Source organism: Bidens hawaiensis, unplaced genomic scaffold (assembly GCF_021521415.1).
Source record: "Bidens hawaiensis isolate Kalapana, Puna unplaced genomic scaffold, B.hawaiensis_p1.1 tig00006258_1, whole genome shotgun sequence".
NCBI lineage: Eukaryota > Viridiplantae > Streptophyta > Magnoliopsida > Asterales > Asteraceae > Bidens > Bidens hawaiensis.
The window spans coordinates 1,032,789-1,052,536 of NW_027491415.1; the positions used below are offsets into that span (position 1 = coordinate 1,032,789).

The 19,748-nt window shown below is 38.7% G+C and overlaps 2 protein-coding genes across 2 annotated transcripts; both read right to left on the reverse strand.

Annotated features, from left to right (window-relative positions):
- Positions 1-8,671: 8,671 nt before the first annotated feature.
- On the reverse strand, positions 8,672-11,086 carry LOC143631855 (laccase-12-like). The gene is made up of 5 exons (XM_077100479.1): positions 10,472-11,086; positions 9,881-10,032; positions 9,542-9,786; positions 9,321-9,449; positions 8,672-9,081 (listed from the first exon to the last, which is right to left on the reverse strand). The coding sequence occupies exons 1-5, from the start codon at positions 10,493-10,495 to the stop codon at positions 8,672-8,674; spliced, it is 960 nt and encodes a 319-aa protein (XP_076956594.1). The 5' UTR covers positions 10,496-11,086.
- Positions 11,087-15,719: 4,633 nt separating this feature from the next.
- On the reverse strand, positions 15,720-19,418 carry LOC143631814 (GDSL esterase/lipase At2g31550-like). Its single transcript, XM_077100448.1, has 3 exons — positions 18,770-19,418; positions 17,792-18,041; positions 15,720-16,012 (listed from the first exon to the last, which is right to left on the reverse strand). The coding sequence occupies exons 1-3, from the start codon at positions 19,391-19,393 to the stop codon at positions 15,804-15,806; spliced, it is 1,083 nt and encodes a 360-aa protein (XP_076956563.1). The 5' UTR covers positions 19,394-19,418; the 3' UTR covers positions 15,720-15,803.
- Between the last annotated feature and the right edge of the window lie 330 nt (positions 19,419-19,748).

Below are 19,748 nucleotides of genomic sequence, written 5' to 3' on the forward strand. Positions count from 1 at the left end.
TTCGGGAGCTCACCAGCTGGCGCTAACCTTTCTGCCGATTCTCCGCAGGTATAAGTTTATTTTGCTCCGCTGTGTAGACTTCCAAATTAGTGTTTAGATAACTAAAACCTTTCTTTGCGTTGCTTTGTGTTTGTAGGGAGCCGATCACATATACCGCCCGAGCTGGAATATCACTGAAGAGAGCTCGTTCCAATCCATGGGCGTATGTGAAGACTTTTGGGCTCACTCTGTTCCTCCAGCTGAAAGGATGTTTCAAGAGGACCGCGCTCGCGTGGACTTGCTTAATGACCACCTTTTTGCTGGGTCTGCGTTCTTTGTTGCCTCCCAAGAGCTTCGCAATGATTATATAAAGGTACGTGATGCCCTTGCGGAGGCCAAGCAAAAGGCTAAGATTTCTGCTTGGAATCTTTCTGATGCCCGAGAGAGGGCTGAGAAACTCCAAGCAGAACTTAGCGAGAACCGGGCAAGTGCCAACGCTGCTTTTGTGAAGCGCGGGCTTGAGCTGCAAGCTGCGCGGGAGAAGCTGCAAGCGGCAGAGGCAGACGCGGCCAAGTACGCGCGTCGAGCGCGTGACCTGGAGTTGGAAGCAGAGGCGCGTGACCAAACTATTGCGCAGGTTAATACTGACAAATCTTTATTGGAGAGTGAGGTTGCGCGCCTGAAGAAAGAGCTCGATGCTGCGCGAGCGGAAAAGAATGAAGCCTTGGCGGCAGCGGCGTCTGACAAAGAAGAGCTAAAACAAGCCAAGGAAACTGTTGAGTTGTTAAACTCTCAGATCCCTGCTCTTGAGACGTCTGTTTCTTCCCTCGCGCAGGACCGTCAATGGCTGATTTCACAGGGTGTGACTCGTTGCGCTTATGCGATGAAATACTCAGACGAGTTTCAGACCCTTGTGATGGATTGTAATGCGGCGTCGCGCTTGGTGGGTCGAGCTGAAGGGTTTAAGGATGGTTATGAATATGGCATGCTAAAGAAGAATCCATCCGACTACCCTTATCAGCTCGACGTTGTCTGCGCTGACATGGCTGAGGTGGGGGAGAAGTACCTGAATACTCCAATTCCCATCCTTGAGCAGGTATTTTAACCTTAATGAGTTTACTTGACTTATTTTCATAATCTTTTGTTCTCATACTGTTCCTTGTGACTTGCAGATAGCCGCGCTTGCTGACCAGCCCGATCTTGGCGCTTTAAAGAAATTACTTGATGAATGTGAAGGGACTGGTGGCCATGATGATGGCGCGGGCAACGCTACCTCTGCCAGCGGCTCTGGCGTGGCCAAAGGACCTACTCCTGACGCTATCATAATAGAAGACGACTATATTCAAGACGAACAGCTTGATTATGGTAAGTTTGGAGATGACGAGGAGCGGGCTGCGCCAAATGCTGAGGGAGGAAGTAATGATGAGGACGATGAAGAGGCTGATATTGATATAGAGACTTGAAAAGCCCTTCATGTTTTTTTTTTTTTTTTTTTTGTATTTGTAGTTTTTACCTCATCATTTGTAAATTTGTAAACTTCTATGTTTGTGGAATGAAATTTTGTTTTTCCCTTATTCGCATCTTGCGCATTCCCAATTTGTCTCTTTATATTGCATGTTTGTGCTCGTTGAATATAAGGTATGCTTACACATTGAAACTTGGACAAGGCTGTAAGGAAATTATTTTATTTAATCCTTAACAGTTGTCATATTTCCAGTTATTTTGCAATATTCTGAATATGCTGACACGTGCCTTAGCATTTCATTGTTCCTCTTTTGCGCGACGTTATCGTGCATTTATTATAGGGAATTATGAATGAATTTTTTAGCCTTTACGTGTCAGTATGTGTTACTCTGCATATATCCATTATAATCCCATGCGCGGCCCCGACCTGAGACCTTAACAGCTATGCTTTGGCATGTGCTTTGCCTTAGTTGTGCTTAGGTATTTTTATGGGCCAGCTGCGCAATACGTAGGATGGATGCTATGAGTAATTTGAGCTAAGGCTCATATTATTGGGCTAAGGCCTTGAGCTAAGGCTCATATTATTGGGCTAAGGCCCTGACGTTTTAGAGTTAAAGCTCGTTAACGCGTTTGAGCTTGAAGCTCGCGCATGTATGTTTTACTTCGTTTTATCTTTAGTTTGATGTCAATACAATGTTGTCATATTGCTCAAAATTAATAAAGGGAAGTGTGAAACATGTATGCAAAAGGTAATAGAACGCATATTAAGAGAAAATAGCGCGTATCATTATTCATAATGGCTTAAAAAGCCTTGATTACAAACTTGACAACTTTTACATGAAACATTTTCTAAGTTGTGCTGCGTTCCATGTGGGCGGGATCTTCTTTCCATTTAAATCTTTTAAAGCGTATGCGCCTTTTCCCAATTCTTCCGAGACTTGATAAGGTCCCTCCCAGTTGGGAGACATCTTTCCCGGAGGTATTGCGCGACTAGCTTCATTGTTCCGAAGGACAAAATCATTCTTCTTGAAGTGGCATTCTTTCACGAGCTGATTGTAGTATTTTTCTAGCTTTTTCTTGTATTTGGCTTCACTGATGATAGCCGCCTCTCTGCGTCCTTCAAGTAAATTGAGATCCAACCTCCTTTCGCGCTCGTTATCCGTCTTACTCATCATGAGCACTCTATAGGATGGGCATCCAATCTCTGCTGGAATCATAGCCTCCGTTCCATAGGTTAGGCTGAACGGGGACTCACCATTGCTGGTTTTGCTTAATGTCCTGTGCGCTCACAGGACATTGGGTAACTCCTCGACCCATGCATGGGACTCTCCCTCCAACCTTTTCTTCAGCCCATTCAGCAAGCTTTGGTTCGCGCGTTCCACTTGGCCATTCCCTTGAGGGTGGTATACTGAAGTGAAGACCTGGTTGATGCGCAATTCCTTGAGCCAACTGGATATCTTCCTGTCAGCGAATTGTTTGCCATTGTCGCTCACGATTTCCATGAGCAGGCCAAAACGGCATACGATGTGGCACCAAATAAATTGCTTCATTGCCTGAGCTGTGATTTTTGTCAGTGGCTTGGCTTCAACCCATTTTGTGAAATAGTCTACTGCCACTACCAAAAACTTTACTCGCCCTGGCGCTTGTGGTAAGGGACCCACAATATCGATTGCCCACTTGTGGAAAGGCCATGCAGGGGTCACCGGAATCAAGTTGTTCTTTGGCCGCATGGTGTTTGGCGCATAGCTCTGACACGCTTTGCATTTTTGGATTTCTTTTAACGCGTCCAAGTACATGCCTGGCCAATAGTAACCTGCGTTCATTGCCTTGGCAACCACCATGCGCGGGCCAGCATGTATTCCACAGATTCCCTCGTGTATCTCTTTGATCACATAGCTTGCTTCCTCGGCGTCTAGGAATTTCATGAGCGGTCCAAGATAAGAGCGTCGATATAACGTACCATCAAGCAGTTCGTAGTTCTGCGACTTGTGTCTTATCTTCCTCGCCTGTGCGCGATCGTCTGGTACCTTTCCCTCCTTCAAGAATTCCATTATTGGAGTTATCCATGATGAAGGTGTTGTATGAATTACAAGGACAGACTTCGCTCCCACTGACGGGTTGCTCATTACTTCCACCCTGACATCTTTGCCAAAATGATCGAAGCTGGTTGATGCCATCTTGCTTAGCGCGTCGGCAGACTTATTTTCACTGCGTGGAATGTGTATGATTCTGAAAGAGTCAAATTGTTCAGTGAGTTTCTTCGCCTGCTCTAGATACAGAGGCATGGTGTTCTCCTTGGCATCATAAAGGCCATTGAGTTGTGCTGCTACCAGGTATGAATCTACATGAGCCTCTAGCTTTTTAACTCCGAACTTGCGCGCGATGCGCAAACCAGCCAGCAGGGCTTCATACTCAGCTTCATTGTTGGTGCTCTTGAAATCCAACCTGATTGCGTAAGTATACTCATGATTTTCTGGATCCACCAGTTTGAGGCCTGCGCCGGACCCTTCGTTGTTTGAAGCTCCATCAGTGAATAATCTCCAAACGTTTTCTTCATTATTGGCTGGCGGAGGGTCTACTTCGCGCTGAGCCTCTTCGACTTTTCCTTCAGGAATTTCTGCGATGAAATCAGCTAAGACTTGTCCCTTGATTGCTGGACGAGGCTTATAGGTGATCGTGTGCTCCCCTAATTCCAGCGCCCATTTTGTCAGCCTTCCTGAGAGCGCGGGACATCGCAAGACTTGCTGGATGTTGTAATCAGTCAGGACTTCAATAGGATGACCATTGAAATATCTGTGAAGCTTGCGCGACGCATGCGTTAGTGATAAAACTAACTTTTCTATGATGGTGTAGCGCGTCTCAGGATCTGTCAGCACCCGACTTACATAATAAATTGGTGTTTGGATTCCCTTGCGATCCACCAATAATACTGCGCCAATGGCGCGCTCTCCTGCTGACAGGTACAACGTTAAAGTTTCACCAGGTAGTGGAGCTGTGAGCGCAGGCAGATTTATCAGACACTCCTTTATCTCATTGAAAGCTTGCTCGGCCTCAGGCGTCCACTTGAATTGGCTTTTCTTTAAGCAATTTCTCAATGTGTTAATGAATGGGGTAGATTTGCTTGCATGGTTTGCTAGAAACCTGTTAATTGATACCAATCTACCATTCAACTTTTGAACTTCCTTCATGGTGGATGGTGAGGGCATGCCGAGGATAGCCTCCACCTTTTTTGGGTTCACCTTGAAACCATCCTTGGTGACCATTACGCCGAGAAATTTCCCTTCTTCCACGCCGAATGTGCATTTGCTCGGGTTGAGCTTCATGTTTACTTCTTTTAGGCGTCGAAGGGTTTCTTCGATGTCTTTGAGCATTTGTTTTTCCTCCCTGCTTTTAATCACCAAATCATCCACGTAGACTTCTAAGTTTTTTCCAATCTGCTCGTTGAAAATTGCGTCCATGAGTCTTTGGTAAGTGGCTCCTGCATTCTTCAAACCAAAGGGCATTTTTGTGTAACAGAAAACACCCTTGTCAGTTCTGAAAGCAGTCTTGTCTTCATCCTGCGGTGCCATTTGAATTTGGTGATAGCCCTTATAGGCATCCAGGAAACATTTGAGCTTAAATGGCACCACAGAGTCCACTTTCATGTCAATGTTTGGGAGGGGGTAACAATCTTTTGGACACGCCTTGTTGAGGTCCTTGAAATCAATACACATTCTCCATGACCCATTGCTCTTCCTTACCATCACAGGATTGGCTACCCATGTTTGGTATCGTATTGGGCGAATGATATTCGCGCGCAGTAGATCTTCTACTTGCTCATTCATGGCCTTTGCCTTCTCGTCTCCCATGACTCTTTTCTTTTGAGCAATTGGCTCTACAGACTTGAATGTGTTGAGAGAGTGCTGCGCCAGGTCTCGCGGAACCCCAGTCATATCAGAATGTTGCCACGCGAGGACTGACATATACGTTGTGAGCAATCTTTTCATTCTCACTCTTGTGTCATCTGATATCGTAGCTCCGATTGTGATTGTCTGTTCTGGGAATTTTGGGTTGAGAATCCATTCCTCTGGCGCGTTGTTTGCCATTGGAAGCTTCATTCTCCCTTCTCGAGGTATACTTGTTACTGCGCATAAATGATCTCGATACACAAATGTTACTCCTGTTGGTGTTGGGAACCCCAACGCGCCATGCGCTGGTGACGGTATGGCGTTGAATTGGGCAATCGTTCCTCTACCCAAGATCATACTATGGCATGAAGTGGTGGGCAAGACCAGGAAGTTGACAATTTCAGCTCGCTTGTGCTTCTCATCCCCCATAGTTAGTTCGAATTGTATCTGACCTAGGGGTGAATAATTTCGTTTGAGACACCCGATATTGGTGCACTCACAACTTCGAGCCTTGCTTGGTCTTCTGGATCCAACTTCCTGAAACATTGCTCATACATGATGTCTGACTCACTACCGGTGTCCACCAGGACTCTTGACACCTCATAATGAGCGATGTGTGCAGTGATGACTAGAGGACTGCTGATAGACGGGCCTCCTTTGATTCTTGGAAAGATTACTTGTTGCTCGCGCCAATCCCCTTGGATTTGCGCGCTTCTCTTCCTCGATCTTTGCCCTTGCTTTCTTCCTTCAGCTACACAGATTCTTTTGAATTTTTTACTGGCTGAGGCTCCGTCTGGTTGTTCATTCTCTGGTCTTGGATTTTTTACCAGGTGAGCCAACTTGCCTGATTTCACATCTTTTTCGATTGCATCCTTCAAATGATGGCATGCATCGGTGTTGTGCCCTGTGGATTTGTGAAATTCACAATATTTGCCACTGTTCGGTGGTCCCTTATGGAGTAATGGCCTGGGGCTTTTAAACTGGACATTCTCTGTGCTTAACACTTGCGAAGGCGTTTTGGTGAGGGGAGTCCATATTCTTGGTAGAGGTCTGTTAGGTTCTCTGCCACCTTCCTTCTTGTCACCTTCTCCGCGATTAAGAATGTCTTTTTGGGGTGGGGGTGAACTTTGTTGCGCTTGCTTTTCTGTGGGAGAATAATTGGTTTGTTGCAACCTGGACCATACGGAGTTTTGTTTGCCCCTCCTTTCATTGTTGCGTGGTGCTTCTGTTCGATGCCCTTTATCTCTTGCTCTGTCTTGGGCAATTTGTTTTTCATTTCGCGCGAAGACTCGCGATGCTTCCATAAGCTTAGCCCAAGTGGTTGGCATGCCTTCTCTGCTCACGAGAGCTCTGCGGAGTTGATCACTGCGCGCACCTTGTATAAAGGCCACGCGCAAGAGTTGTTCAGTGATGCCTCCAATTGCCAGAGATTCCTGATTGAAACGAGTTATGTAGTCTTCAATGGTTTCATCATTTCTGCGTACGCAGTGCATGATGTCATCGGGGTCGCGCGTGTGTCTGCGCTGCTGTATAAAGTGAGCCTGGAACTTTTCCAATAGCTCTTCAAACCCATCGATTTGTCCTGTCGGCAAGCTTTCGAACCAGACACGCGCTGCACCCGTGAGGCAGCGAGCAAACATGTGACACCATGTTGGCATCGTCCAGCTTTCTAAGTTTCCAGTGTTATAAAAACCTTGTTAGAAATCATCTGGATCTGTTGTACCATCGTACTTGCCTAAACCACTTGGCATCTTGGTTTTGTGTTGAATGGGAGCCTTCGCAATGCGCTCAGTGAATTTTGAATGTTTTACCAAGATGGCTGGCCTATATGGTGTGGTTACGTCCACTTGCGCTTTCTCTTGTGGGTTGTATGGTGTGTATAAATCCATATCAGCTTTGGCTCCAGGTGCTGTGTGCACGTGTGCGCGAAGCTGTGATCCTCCTGCATGAGTATCTCGCGTCTTCTTCATGCTGTGCACCTCTTCCTCATCACTTATATCAGCTTGTTCGGTGTGAACAGAATGACCGTCTTCCAGCGCGCGCGTCTTTTTTGTTGTTCCCTGAATGGTTTGTTTATCAAACGCGAGCCTTTGTGTTAAATCGGCTAACTTTTTGTGTTTTACCAACTCATTGTATTTGTCCATTAAACGCCGTTGTTCGTTTATGAGCCATTCTTTAGGGTCATTGGTTTCAACTTCCGGGCCCATTGGTCCTTTTTGTTTTGTACCAGTCAGATTTTGGAACGTGAGATCGTCTGGGGGAGTTTCAGTTTGATTATGAGGTGTTATGTTGAAGGGATGGTTACTGGCGGTGCGCGCAGTGTCACGCGGCGCCCTCAGAACCTGATGTCCCTCATTAACATCCTCAAGCTCATTATCCTCCAGAACTTGATCGTTGTTTTGAACACCGGAAACCATGGTGAAGATTTTCAGAGAGAAAATTGATGAAATAGTGGTTTTGTTGCCGTTGTAACAGGTGATGGCGCCAATGAAGAAACGTGTATCGACTTACTTGTATACGATCAACGTTCCTCGGGTACGAGTATGCTATATCACCGATGGTTTTCCGAGATACGGGTTCTTCCACCTACAAAACGAACAGCACCGTGAGCTTACCCCTCAGAAAGGGACAGAGGGGTCCTCTTTGGGGTAACCCTCCGGTGTGAGAATAAGATATTGCAGGAGAAGATAAGAATGTGAAAATGAGTAAAGGATTCAGAATATATTTCTTGCCCTCCCCCAACTGTGGAGGTGGTGTGGTATTTATAGTATTAGGGTTTCCAATGATTGGGCTCAGACCCAATTAGGGCCTTTTTGGCCTCCTCCTATTGCTTCGCGCCACGTGTACTTAGGACACCCGGTGCTTTTTCATTGATTATTCTCTGACCAAGGTATTTTACCTGACCCATGTGCCATCACGTGGTGGCACATGGGTTTTGCTGAGTTGTCCACCCTTCATTGGCAGCTGTCAACATCAGCACATTCTTTATTCCTTAAAAGATACCTTCTGGAAGGTTGTCTGATGAGTACAATCATGGTTGTCCTTATCCTGATTTGGATTAGACTATTGTCTCATTTGTTGTGTTGTCCTTTATGCGCCTATCCCGGGGATGCGCAAGGTCTTCTCTTTATTCTCACGCGCAGATGTTTCATGCGCAGATGTGATATGCGTGAGCATGTGATATGCGTGAGCATATGTGATATGCGCCACGCGCAGATGTGATATGCGTGAGCATATGTGATATGCGTGAGCATATGTGATGCGTGAGCATATGTGATATGCTCCACGCGCATAGGTTTTGGCTTTGTGTCTTCGTGACATCCTGATTTCAAGCCTCTTGTCTATATCTTGTGGGTTGATCCACCCCGCTCGATGTTAAGGCGGGTGCATACCCCTTCAGTGTCGTTATAGACGGGGAGTCGTGGTAGGATTGGCCGTGAAGTGGCGGATTTGTACTCGATGATGGCGGTGGTGGTTGTGTTGTCAAAAGGGGCGTTTCTAGCGCTAGCGTAGGCTCGGGCTGCCATGTAGTATCGGCCTGGTTTTTGATTGGCGGCTAGGAGGACGTCGGTGGTTTGTCCGGGTCCTACCATGATGACGTCGGTGGCGAATGGTTTAGTGTAGACCGCGTCGGTGGCGACCATGGTTAGCTTGTGGCTTGCAACCATGAAGAAAAGTTGTTGATTGAGTGCAGAGTTGATGACTCGTAGTAAAATAGTGTCACCAGAGTTCACTATATATCTTACAGTACCTACATTGTTACATACATTGTTACTTAATAATATTATTGAAAAAGATATGTTAATGAAAGTTTTAAACAGAAATTGTCTTAAAGTAACATATTTGTTTAAATTTGTTATAACCCGGTTAAAAAGTACAGTTTAACTCGTTAACCAACCCGTTCATTTGATCATCTCTAGCGGAGAGTCTTAGACTAAACCTCCGAACCCCCAACCACTTATTTGTTAATTTCGGTTAGTGCCAACAAACCTTGTTGTGAACATTTGAATAGATCACCGGGTTGACCATTGATGGTGAGTGCATCGGAAATGTTAGGAGCCGCACCACTAAATAACGCTTGTTGCATGACACTAATTATGTCCCGGTTCCACCATTCGCCTGTGACGATCATCGTCAAGTGATTAACAATATTTTACGAAAATCAAAATGGTATATAAAGTTTTAGACATGTAATAACTTAATAAATGTACCTAAAACAATAGGGAGTTCTAGTTTTGGTTTAGGAAAAGGGTATGAAAAACCCAACTTTGGATGAATTATGAGTGCACCATAGACCGTGGCTCGTAGCCATCGGCTATGGGCATGCCACCACAAGGTGCCCTCTTGATCTTGTATGACGAACCGGTATGTGTACGAGTTGCCGGGCCTGATTGGACACTGTGTCACGAACTCGGGCCCATCGGCCCATGGGTTTTGCATCTGTCTAAGCCCATGCCTAGGAAACATTATTATGCACCCAAAAATATGTTAGCAGTTTATAACTTTACATTGTTATGGAAGAATTTAAGGTTTAATGACATGCAAAGTACCAATGGATTGTGACATTGTAGCGAGCTTTGTTTGTGACTTTGACGGTAACGGCATCTCCGTTACGTACTTCCACAATCGGACCGGGAAACTGTCCATTGACCGTAATTATTTGATGGGATTTGCATAACCGCGTCACTGTTTGTTCTTGAACCTTTTATTAGTAAAAAAGTTAGCAAAAACAAATAAAAATGAGAACCTAAAAAACAAAACCAACAATGTTATCGTTTACAATTGTTTATAGAAAGTCTACTACTGTTTATTGTATAAACACATATTTTTTATAATGGAAAGCCGATTACCAAAAATAAATCATGCATATATCATGCATATTTAATAATCAACAATAGTGACGAATGTAAAACGGTGTAATAAGAAAGCCATGGTATGTATATTTAACATTTACTTTAACTACTCTATCGACGATAATTTAATTGGCCAAACTTTCTAACGACGACTTTAAAAAAACCTACAAATAGAAGTTTAATGAACATAAACAAGATTTAGAAACATACATTGAATTCATATTAATGAGTTGCTTCATTTGCATTGGTCACGGAAACAAGTGTTAAGAGAATGACAAGTAAGCCAACAATGAAGACAAGGTTGGACTCCATTGTGTTTGGAAGTGTGGCTTTTGTTGCCAGAAGAGGTGGTCTATTTATAGTAAGATTAATAAAGGGTGACTATGTTGTTATCACTAATGACTTAATGAGTCAATAGTAAACAAAATAGTTTTTGCAACTTAGTCCAACAAACAAGTAAGATTTGGTGCAACCACAAACTAGAAATCAATTATAATTTTGACATTTAAGTTAATAACATGGTTATTTTTTAAACTTTCAAACTATTTTTTATTTTGTTATTTCTCTGTTGTTGAAAAACTCCAAGGAATCATACATTCATATTTCTGAATTTATATTAATTAAGGATCCTCGCTTGTGACTTATGTATGCATAGGTATCGATATCTTTAGTATGTTAATATTTCTAGCATATAAGTTCAGTTGAGGTCTCCCTAGAGTTGCCATTTATGGTATGATACCTTAAGAGGATTGACTCGACTTGACTCGACTCAAAGTTAACCGAATAAGTGTTTGGGTTAAAACATGTATGGGTCATAAACAGTTCGGAGTGCTTATAAACTTGTAAAAATAGATTCAACTATAGGTGACAATCATGACTAATTGCTAAAAGAATGAGTTTTACTAGACAAAAACAATTTTGTATATGGGTTCATTTAGGTTAACTTAAACTAGAGACCGAATCGATTTACTTATACTAAAATTATACATCAAGTCCTCTTGTAATCCTCGTTAACATAAATATGTCCAAAAGGGTTAGCACCGCCAACAACCACTGTCTGTCTCCATCGTTGTTGCATCACAATCATTGTCGCCTCCAACGCCGCCACTTGTCACCATCATCTCCATTGTCGCGCCCATCTCTGCCACCACAATGTCACTACCAGTCTACCACTCAAGCCACCTCCATAGTCGCCACCGTCCCACCTCCACACTTCGCTACTAGCCACCATAAAATATTTAAAAAATAGCATATAACCTATTTTATTACTTCTTTTTTTCCTAAAACAACTCATTTTAATTTGAGTCTATCCGTTTTGACCTCAAGCAAATTAATAACTTTTTTATTTATTTATCATATGTTGTTTTGCCCTCTCATATCCACCTAACCCGCCATGTTTTGTCACATTTAAATACAACCCGCGTAAGACATATAAACATATTTACATTGCGTTGTTACTTGTTAGATACGTTAGTAGGTCGACATGACAACTTTTATGACTTGTTTATAGTTATAAATAATTAAATATATAGTGTTCAAATATGGATTTTAAATTTGGTATTTAATTTTTTAATCATGTCATCTGTGTTGTGTTACTTGTTAAACGTGTTTAGTGTGTCATGCTAATAATTGCGTTAAAACATGTTGTCTCATTATGCTATTGAACAACTTATATTTGATGTGTTAATGTGTTGTGTCTTCTCATTCATGTTAATCATAATAGTGTCGTGTAACTCGTTTGTTAAACATGTTACTATTTAATAAAATGACACACTGTGACATACATGTCATGTTTGTATTCAGTAGACGTTACCCGTTTAACACAACACGACATGTTTTATCATTCGTAACTTACACCACAAAGTAACTTATAACACATTAAGTAACTTTCAGACCCTAAAAACCATAGTTTTGTTTTTAGTATGATGGATTTTGTTATTCAAAAGAGGGTTGTAGCGTAACTCGTTACCCGATTACATGACACTTTATCATAATCGCTTGAGTTTAGCAATGAAATTTCGCAACCAACAAAAAAAGTAACTAATAAAGTACCTTTCGACACCTAAGAACCAAAGTTTTATTTTTTGTTGGATTGGTTTTGTTATTCAAAAGGGGGACGACTCTGTTTGTTGTCCGTTTACTTGGCACTTTATTGTAATTGCTTGAGTTTAGCAATGAAATTTCATAACCAACAAAAAAAAAAACTAATACAGTTACAAGTAGGCACCTCCTTTCTTCTTTTGTTTCTCTTACGTGTGACTGGGTTTTCACCAATATATAAATATATATTTGTGATTGTAAATGTCAACTATGAAAGTGAAACTTTGAACTTGTAATGTGTACAAGTTGAAGAAGATTTATTTGCTTTTTACTTTTATTCTCTTGGTTTAACCATGTGTATTTGTTTCCTAGATTTGTTTTTAAAATGGATTATAACTAATAACAAATAATAAGGTTGGTTACACGTGGAATGGGCTCCTAATACCAGATTAGTTCTGCTACCTCTTTCTAGAATGTTTGAATAATTTAAAGTGTAATACATAAAAATTGTGAAATAGATTATGCACACGATAGACTCCTAGCATGGACATGACCTACTATTGTATTTGTACTTATACATACATAAATTTAAAGAGTAGATACAAGGACAAAGGATAGTTGGGGCCGGGGCCATTCGCTTTTTCGCGTAGTAGGATAAATTTACTCATTTTCGCCCGACATTTTTTATACGTAGTGTAAATTTACTCGTTTTCAACCAAAAATTTGATCCGCCCCCCTCCGTTTACGGTTTTTCAATGTCTATTTTCGTCTAGCCCCTTCGACATCTTCATCCAAGCTTCGCTACTAAGTAGATATACTGCTCATATATAGAACTTAATCAATCGGCAAGTGGAGATGCACTGATAGGTGGCAACAACGACGGTAGTGGAAACTCTAGTGCTGGTGGACTATAAATTTTCCATTATGTTTTTTAACGACAAAACTACGATCACTCTAATACTCTCAAAACTTCAATATTAATACTCTCAAATCTTCTATATAAACTTTCCAATATGCAATTTTTTTATTTGAATATTAACTGAAAATAATAAGTAAATAGTGTAACTCAAGAAAATTAAAAGAGCCACAAAATTTCAAAAGTAGGTTAACTTAGGTGAGCCTTCAATCAAGGCCATAATTAGCAAGCACTAATAAGGCCTAACTAAATTTGTTTATAAAAAAAAACTAAAAATTTGTTAAACAAATAAATTCAACCATGGCAGTTGTGCCTTTGCTTTGTATTTGTCAACTCAACTACCTAAACAGTGAAATTTGAATGGAAGCGTCATTAGTTTATACCTATAAAAGTATGAAAATAAATATATTTTATATATTATGATACCTATGATGAAGACTCGTGTGGGTCGTCTGGTTTTAGAAATAGGGTTCTCCACTCTGCGGATCATTGACGATAAAACTATCAGATTGTTGGACCGTTGTCATGGTAGTTGAGTTGTTTGACATGGTCTAATGGGCAATGATAGTGACCAAATGCCGAGCAAGTACTCGGTCTAACAGCTTTGCTACTACGTTGATCAAAAGAGAAAGTATTTTACACTTGACTATTGACGAAATTGAAATATTAAAATAAAATTAGAGACTTGGTCATTCAGAAGGAGTATATATAACATCTTGAAACAAAAGGGAAAGTATTTACACTTGACCAACTCAAAATAAAAAAAAATAATAGTCATTAGAGACTTGGTCATTTTGAGGCTAGTAACCAATTTTTTACATGTTTAAGAGTTGACTCTTCAGAGTTGGGCTTGTTACCTTTAGTGGTCTATTCGATTGGGTACTGTTATCGTCCAAATTGGGCTTTCAAACTAACTACTCTAAACTTGCTAGTTGCAACTTATTTATACGATTGGTGTCCTGGGATTAGTGGCTCAGTGTTAGATACGAAATCTGTTGATCACCTAAATGTCTTGGATTGTTGATCAACTAAATGTTTTGGGTTCAAGTCTCGAAAAATAAAAGATTTCGTTTTTAGAAAAAAAAATTATACGATGAGTGTCTATTTATAAGATGGGTATTTATTTAATTTGTATAGGCTGCCGGGTTTGCTAAGTTGTCAAAACAAGTTCATAAAATGGGTCATTACAAAATATACCAATTTTATTTAGTTTAAGACGGTATAGAGAAAAATATACTTCGCTAAATATTTTTTTTCTCGCTGCTAGTGGTGGCGGCATTTGTTGATATCAAATGAATACCAAACGATCCATTGTTAAGATTAGAACAATAATAAACAAAAATAGTGATCATGTTATAGTTTTAAGACTTGGAGCTCGACACCCTAATAAACCCAAGGTCAAGCCCGGCTTCAAGAAAGCAAAAAAAAATTTTGGGCTGAAGGCGATTTTTTTAGGCTTTAACTAAAAAGAAGTATTTTGTTGGTTTAAATAACTAAATTTTTATATAGGTTTACTTGGTTATAATTTGGTTTGTATAAAAAAAATTTGTATAAAAATAGGATTAAACATGTCTCAAATGAGACTAGAACCCATAACCTTTCGGTTGAGAGTAATACCCTTTACCACTAGACCATACTATTGATGATGTAATTAGGTTTAAACATTAAATTTACATATTGTTTTTAATAAAAATAAATATAATTTTTTTTAAAAAAAAAAAAATTCGGGCCTAATGAGTTGTCGGGCCTGTGGCTGTTAACCACCCCGCCACCCCCTGTGGGCCGGCTTTGCCCAAGGTAGGCTCAAGGCCATCTCGTGGGTAAGCCAAATAAGGCCAAGGGGTTTAGGCCTCCACTTATCAACCTAAAACATAAGTTTGTATTACGGGTTTTTAAAAGTGTTTTTTTTTGAATTAATAACTTAGTGATGAGTCACAAGTTAAGGAGAAATGTCACGTCCTATTATCACTTCATATAATCCATATTCCATAATTAATGGATACTCTCTATAACTATATGCTTAAAAAGGAGAAAAAAAACCCTCAACATTTTACTTGATTTTAGACATCCGAACACATTGAGCCGGCCTTGTTTGGACTTTGGTTAGACAAAGCCAGTCCAGCCCATGCACGCAGTTCATACATAAACGTTAATGACCCAATAAACGCTCCACATGGATTAAGTAGAACTACGGTTCAATAGCATTGCGGATTTGCAGAAGTGACGACAATGGCGTTTAGGTGGTGTTAGAAGGGAAGTGGTGGAGGGCATCGACGATGAGGTGGTGGTGACAAACCATTATTTGAATGAAAAATCTTTTAACTTTATTTTTGAAAAATTATGTTCTAAAAAAGCAGTTCATGAAAGTATCATATAAAAAACCGCATTTAACCGCAGTGGGCCCTTTTTTGGCCTTTCCCTGTAACAAGAAATGGTGGGCTAGCTAGGGCCTTCCAACGTTGTCTGTGATATGGGGTCACTTTTGCCATCAGTTACAAGAAGTTTACGGAAAACAAATATAAACTAAAATGTTAAACATAATTATTATAGAACCCCATTTCCCAAATAAGAAATGACCATTTCAAATATTCTAACTTACACATTTGTTCTATATCTAATCATTTCTTAACTGGAAAACAAACTAACTTCACTTCCCTTACAATCTCAGAAACTACGACCTGATTTCTTCATGTAACCGAGAATTTGTTTCAAAAGGCTTTTGGTAATGTAGCGATACGCAGCTTCGCTCGGATGAATGCTATCGAAAAACAAGTGGTTTGAAGGGTTTGAACATAGTGGAGTATAAGGGGTACATATTGGTCCTGCTTCCAAAAACCCAGTTCCACAGCATCCCACTTTCGTTTGGGTAAATCCTGCAAAAACATTTGGATTGTTTTATTATAATAGTTTTTGACATATTAAAGAAGTAAATGCTTCCAAAAACCCATTTCTACTGAGTTGTATGTGAAGTATTTTTTTTTCTAGTTATCACGAAAAAAATAAATCATATGTTGGATACAACTCAATATTAAATAAATAATATGAACTATTTTATAAACGAAGTTTTATGTATTTTTAGAACAAAAGATGTAACTCTAGTACTCCTAAGTAATCAAACTTTTCTTTCTTTCCTTTTTCTTTTACAAACAACGGGAACCCTCACCCCTTGAAAAGAAAATTCTTATTCAACACCTTTATACCGCTATGCGAAAGACCATTGATAAAAAAAAGTTAAGTTATATTATAAATAAAAATAAAAATTTATAAGTTGAAAGCAAAAACAGATTAAAAAAATTGCTTTAGTTGTAATGGAGAAAGTTAACGTATAAATGAAATTAATATATTAATTATGAGAATCAAATAGAATAATTATGTAATTAGATCATAGAGTTATTATGTAATTACTCTATAATGTAATTACATAATTATTCTATGATGTAATTAAATAATTACTCTACTTGAATATATATATATATATATATATATAATTACTTTATTTAATTCTCACAATTAGCAATTTAATTTCATTTGTATTTGATTCAATCTCTAGTTGTAATAATTGGTTCAAAATTTATAATCCTACTCTTCTAATAAACAAAAATAACGATGATTAGGTGTCCTAACAATATTTAATCCTAGCCTAATTTTATTTCCTAATTTTCTAATCTCTCACATTATTCATCCTATCTATCCATGGGTCATGGGTAAAACCATTTTGTCAAAAGGGTTATAAATTAGAAAATTAGGAGGAAAATTAGACTATGAATGTAAACCTAAATAAATTTATTTTGTCGTTTGTTCATTTCATCTAGCTCTAGAACTTGTGTCATACACGAGATTTGTCAATGTTTAAATTAATAAAATTAATTGTTTGAAACAAAAAAAAGATACAAAATAAAAAATGTTGATTATGTTTATAGTCCTAATAATACTAAGTAGTGCATACTTATGATAAAACAACAAATGTTGTATATAAAAAGATTTTCTCTAATTTGTAAAATTAAGATTTTATACTTTTTATTGTTTATACTATATAATTCATTTATTTTTTTCATTTAATTTTCTGTCTTTATTTCAAATAACAAACTTTATTAATTTTTATCATTTTGAAAAATCCCGTGTAATACACGGGTTGAAAAACTAGTAACTAATAAGCACAAAATAGCTCCCATTTTGCTAAATACAATATCTAAAATTATTTTAAAAGATATGCTAATTAAGTTGAAAGATTTCAATATTAAAACTTAAAAAGGGTGAAAAATCAATTATTTTCTATAATTTAATTCTGTATTTTTTTTAATTAATGGTATTTTGTACTTCTATGTATTAATTCAAAAGAGAGAGATAATTATTACGGTCAATTACATTTTAATGTAAGTAAAAAAAATCTTTGAATACATTACTTTTAATATTATTCTATACGGGCACTAAAATTGATATCATAATCGTGATATAACTAGAGTAAAATAATTTAATACGATCAACACATTTTAATGTAAGCTAAAAAAATCTTTAAAATTTATGTTCATTAAACAAGATATAACAATTAAAACATTTATTTAATTACCTTTTAAACTGTTGAATTATTTTGTGTGACTCAACTAAGAATATTTGTTGATTTCACGCGTAAAGAAATAATGTCAAGATCGTACCATGTTTTCGTGGATTTTGAATCATCTCTCTCATCGGAGTGTAGACATCAGCGTATATAATCTGGCTTCCCGGTAGAGACGATTGAATTTTAGGTAACAACTTCTTGAGTTTATGATTATAAATTCTTGCTTCAAAATTTTGTTCCTTCAAGCAGTTTCTTGTGAATCTAGACGACATTTGAATCGGTAAACACCCCATCGGTGGTAACCCTGAAATCACCATTGTTCGAATTCCAAGCTTGTAGAGCTCCTGTTAAAACCACCATCACCATCTTAAGAAAAATGAGTTGTGCCCTCGACTTGTTTGATTGAATTTTCATATGCATTATATGCTAATTATAGATACAAAATTAACAAAATTATTACGTATGCAGGCTTCTTATATATGTGGAAACGTGTTAGCAAAAAAATTCAGGTCATATGTTTACATATGTAATTTTTTATCAATCACACATTTTTGCAACGACAATTACATATAAGAATTCGAATTTAAGCATATGTTTTCTACGTATTTTGTATGATAATTTGAACTTAATTCATCTGGGAAAAAATGAGAAACAAATTTGATGGTTTGCACAAGTTCTTGTCGTTCAAAAAAATATAAAATTTTGCCGGTCTTTGAAACTCACCATAGTTCTCAAGATATCCTAATCCCAATTAAAAAGACAAAAGCAATACTTATAACAAAACCATAATATATAATTAATAAACTATAAAATTTATAACGTAAAACTTTAGTTATTTTGCCGGTTAATATTAAAGTCTGGGTTTTAATTTATAAGAGCGTGTTAAACAAGCTTAATAAGCAAGCCAACAAGCCAAACTAAGTTTGGCTAGGGCTTGTCATGTTTACAAACCAAGCTGGCTCGGTTCATTTACAAACCGAGCCGATTTTGAGCAAACCTTTTCTCGTAGAAGTATAACAATATATGCAAAAAGCCAAAAAAAAAATGTAATGATATAGAGAGATGGAATTACCTTTGTATAGTTTTGAACCTTCTTCAAAACAAAATCTTGATACTCTCCAATAGCAAACTCATCTTTTCTTGTACGCAAACCATAATAACTAATAGTAAAATCATTAGTCCCGGCATTAAGTGACACCATAGCACCTTGAATTATAGTTTTAGCCTCTGTGACTCCCACAACATTTTTCAACTTTTTAATATACTCCTTAAAATAACTCAACTGTTTGCTAATAGGAATCACTTGAGACACACCAGCAGTTATATCATCGTACCCGGATCCAGCCGATGCGAAGTTGACTCCTGTCCGGATATCAAAATGTGACAAATTCGGTTTCAAATATGGTGGGATTGTTTGTTTTATACCCAACAAAGATACCCAAAAATCCGCCACGAGTTTTCCATTAGAAAACCGGCCGGTGGGAGTTTTGCCAGGAAAGTTCATGCCATATGGAAGGTGGTCGGCTTTGAATGGGGTGGATATGTAGTTGTTGTTGCCTGAGTCTGCGGTGGAGTCACCGAACACTAGGACGGCTTTGAATAAGTTAGTGAGGTTATGTGTGGGATCCGCGGTGGTGAGTTTGAGAAGAGTGATGAAGATGAAGAGGGTGAACGTCATTGATGAGTGATGGATCATTTGGAGGGTTGTTTTACTTTTACATGTGTGTATATATGTGTTTATTGTTATGAACTATATAAAGTTAAGCATTAAATGTATGTATTATTGTGTAATGTTTACTTTATTATTTGATTGTTGTAATAAGATTGCATTTGACTGCACGTACATGGTAATATTAGTTGTATGGTAATTGAAATAATGTCATTATGACGATACATCATGAACAAATAATGTGATCTCACTTTTTTTATCAAACAAAACCAAGTGGTAAACAAAACAGTCATATGGCTAATTAGACGATCCAAGGTTAGGGTGGCGGGGCATCGGGTCGGGTACTTCTGGAACACTATCGCTAGCCTATCGAGCTAGGAAT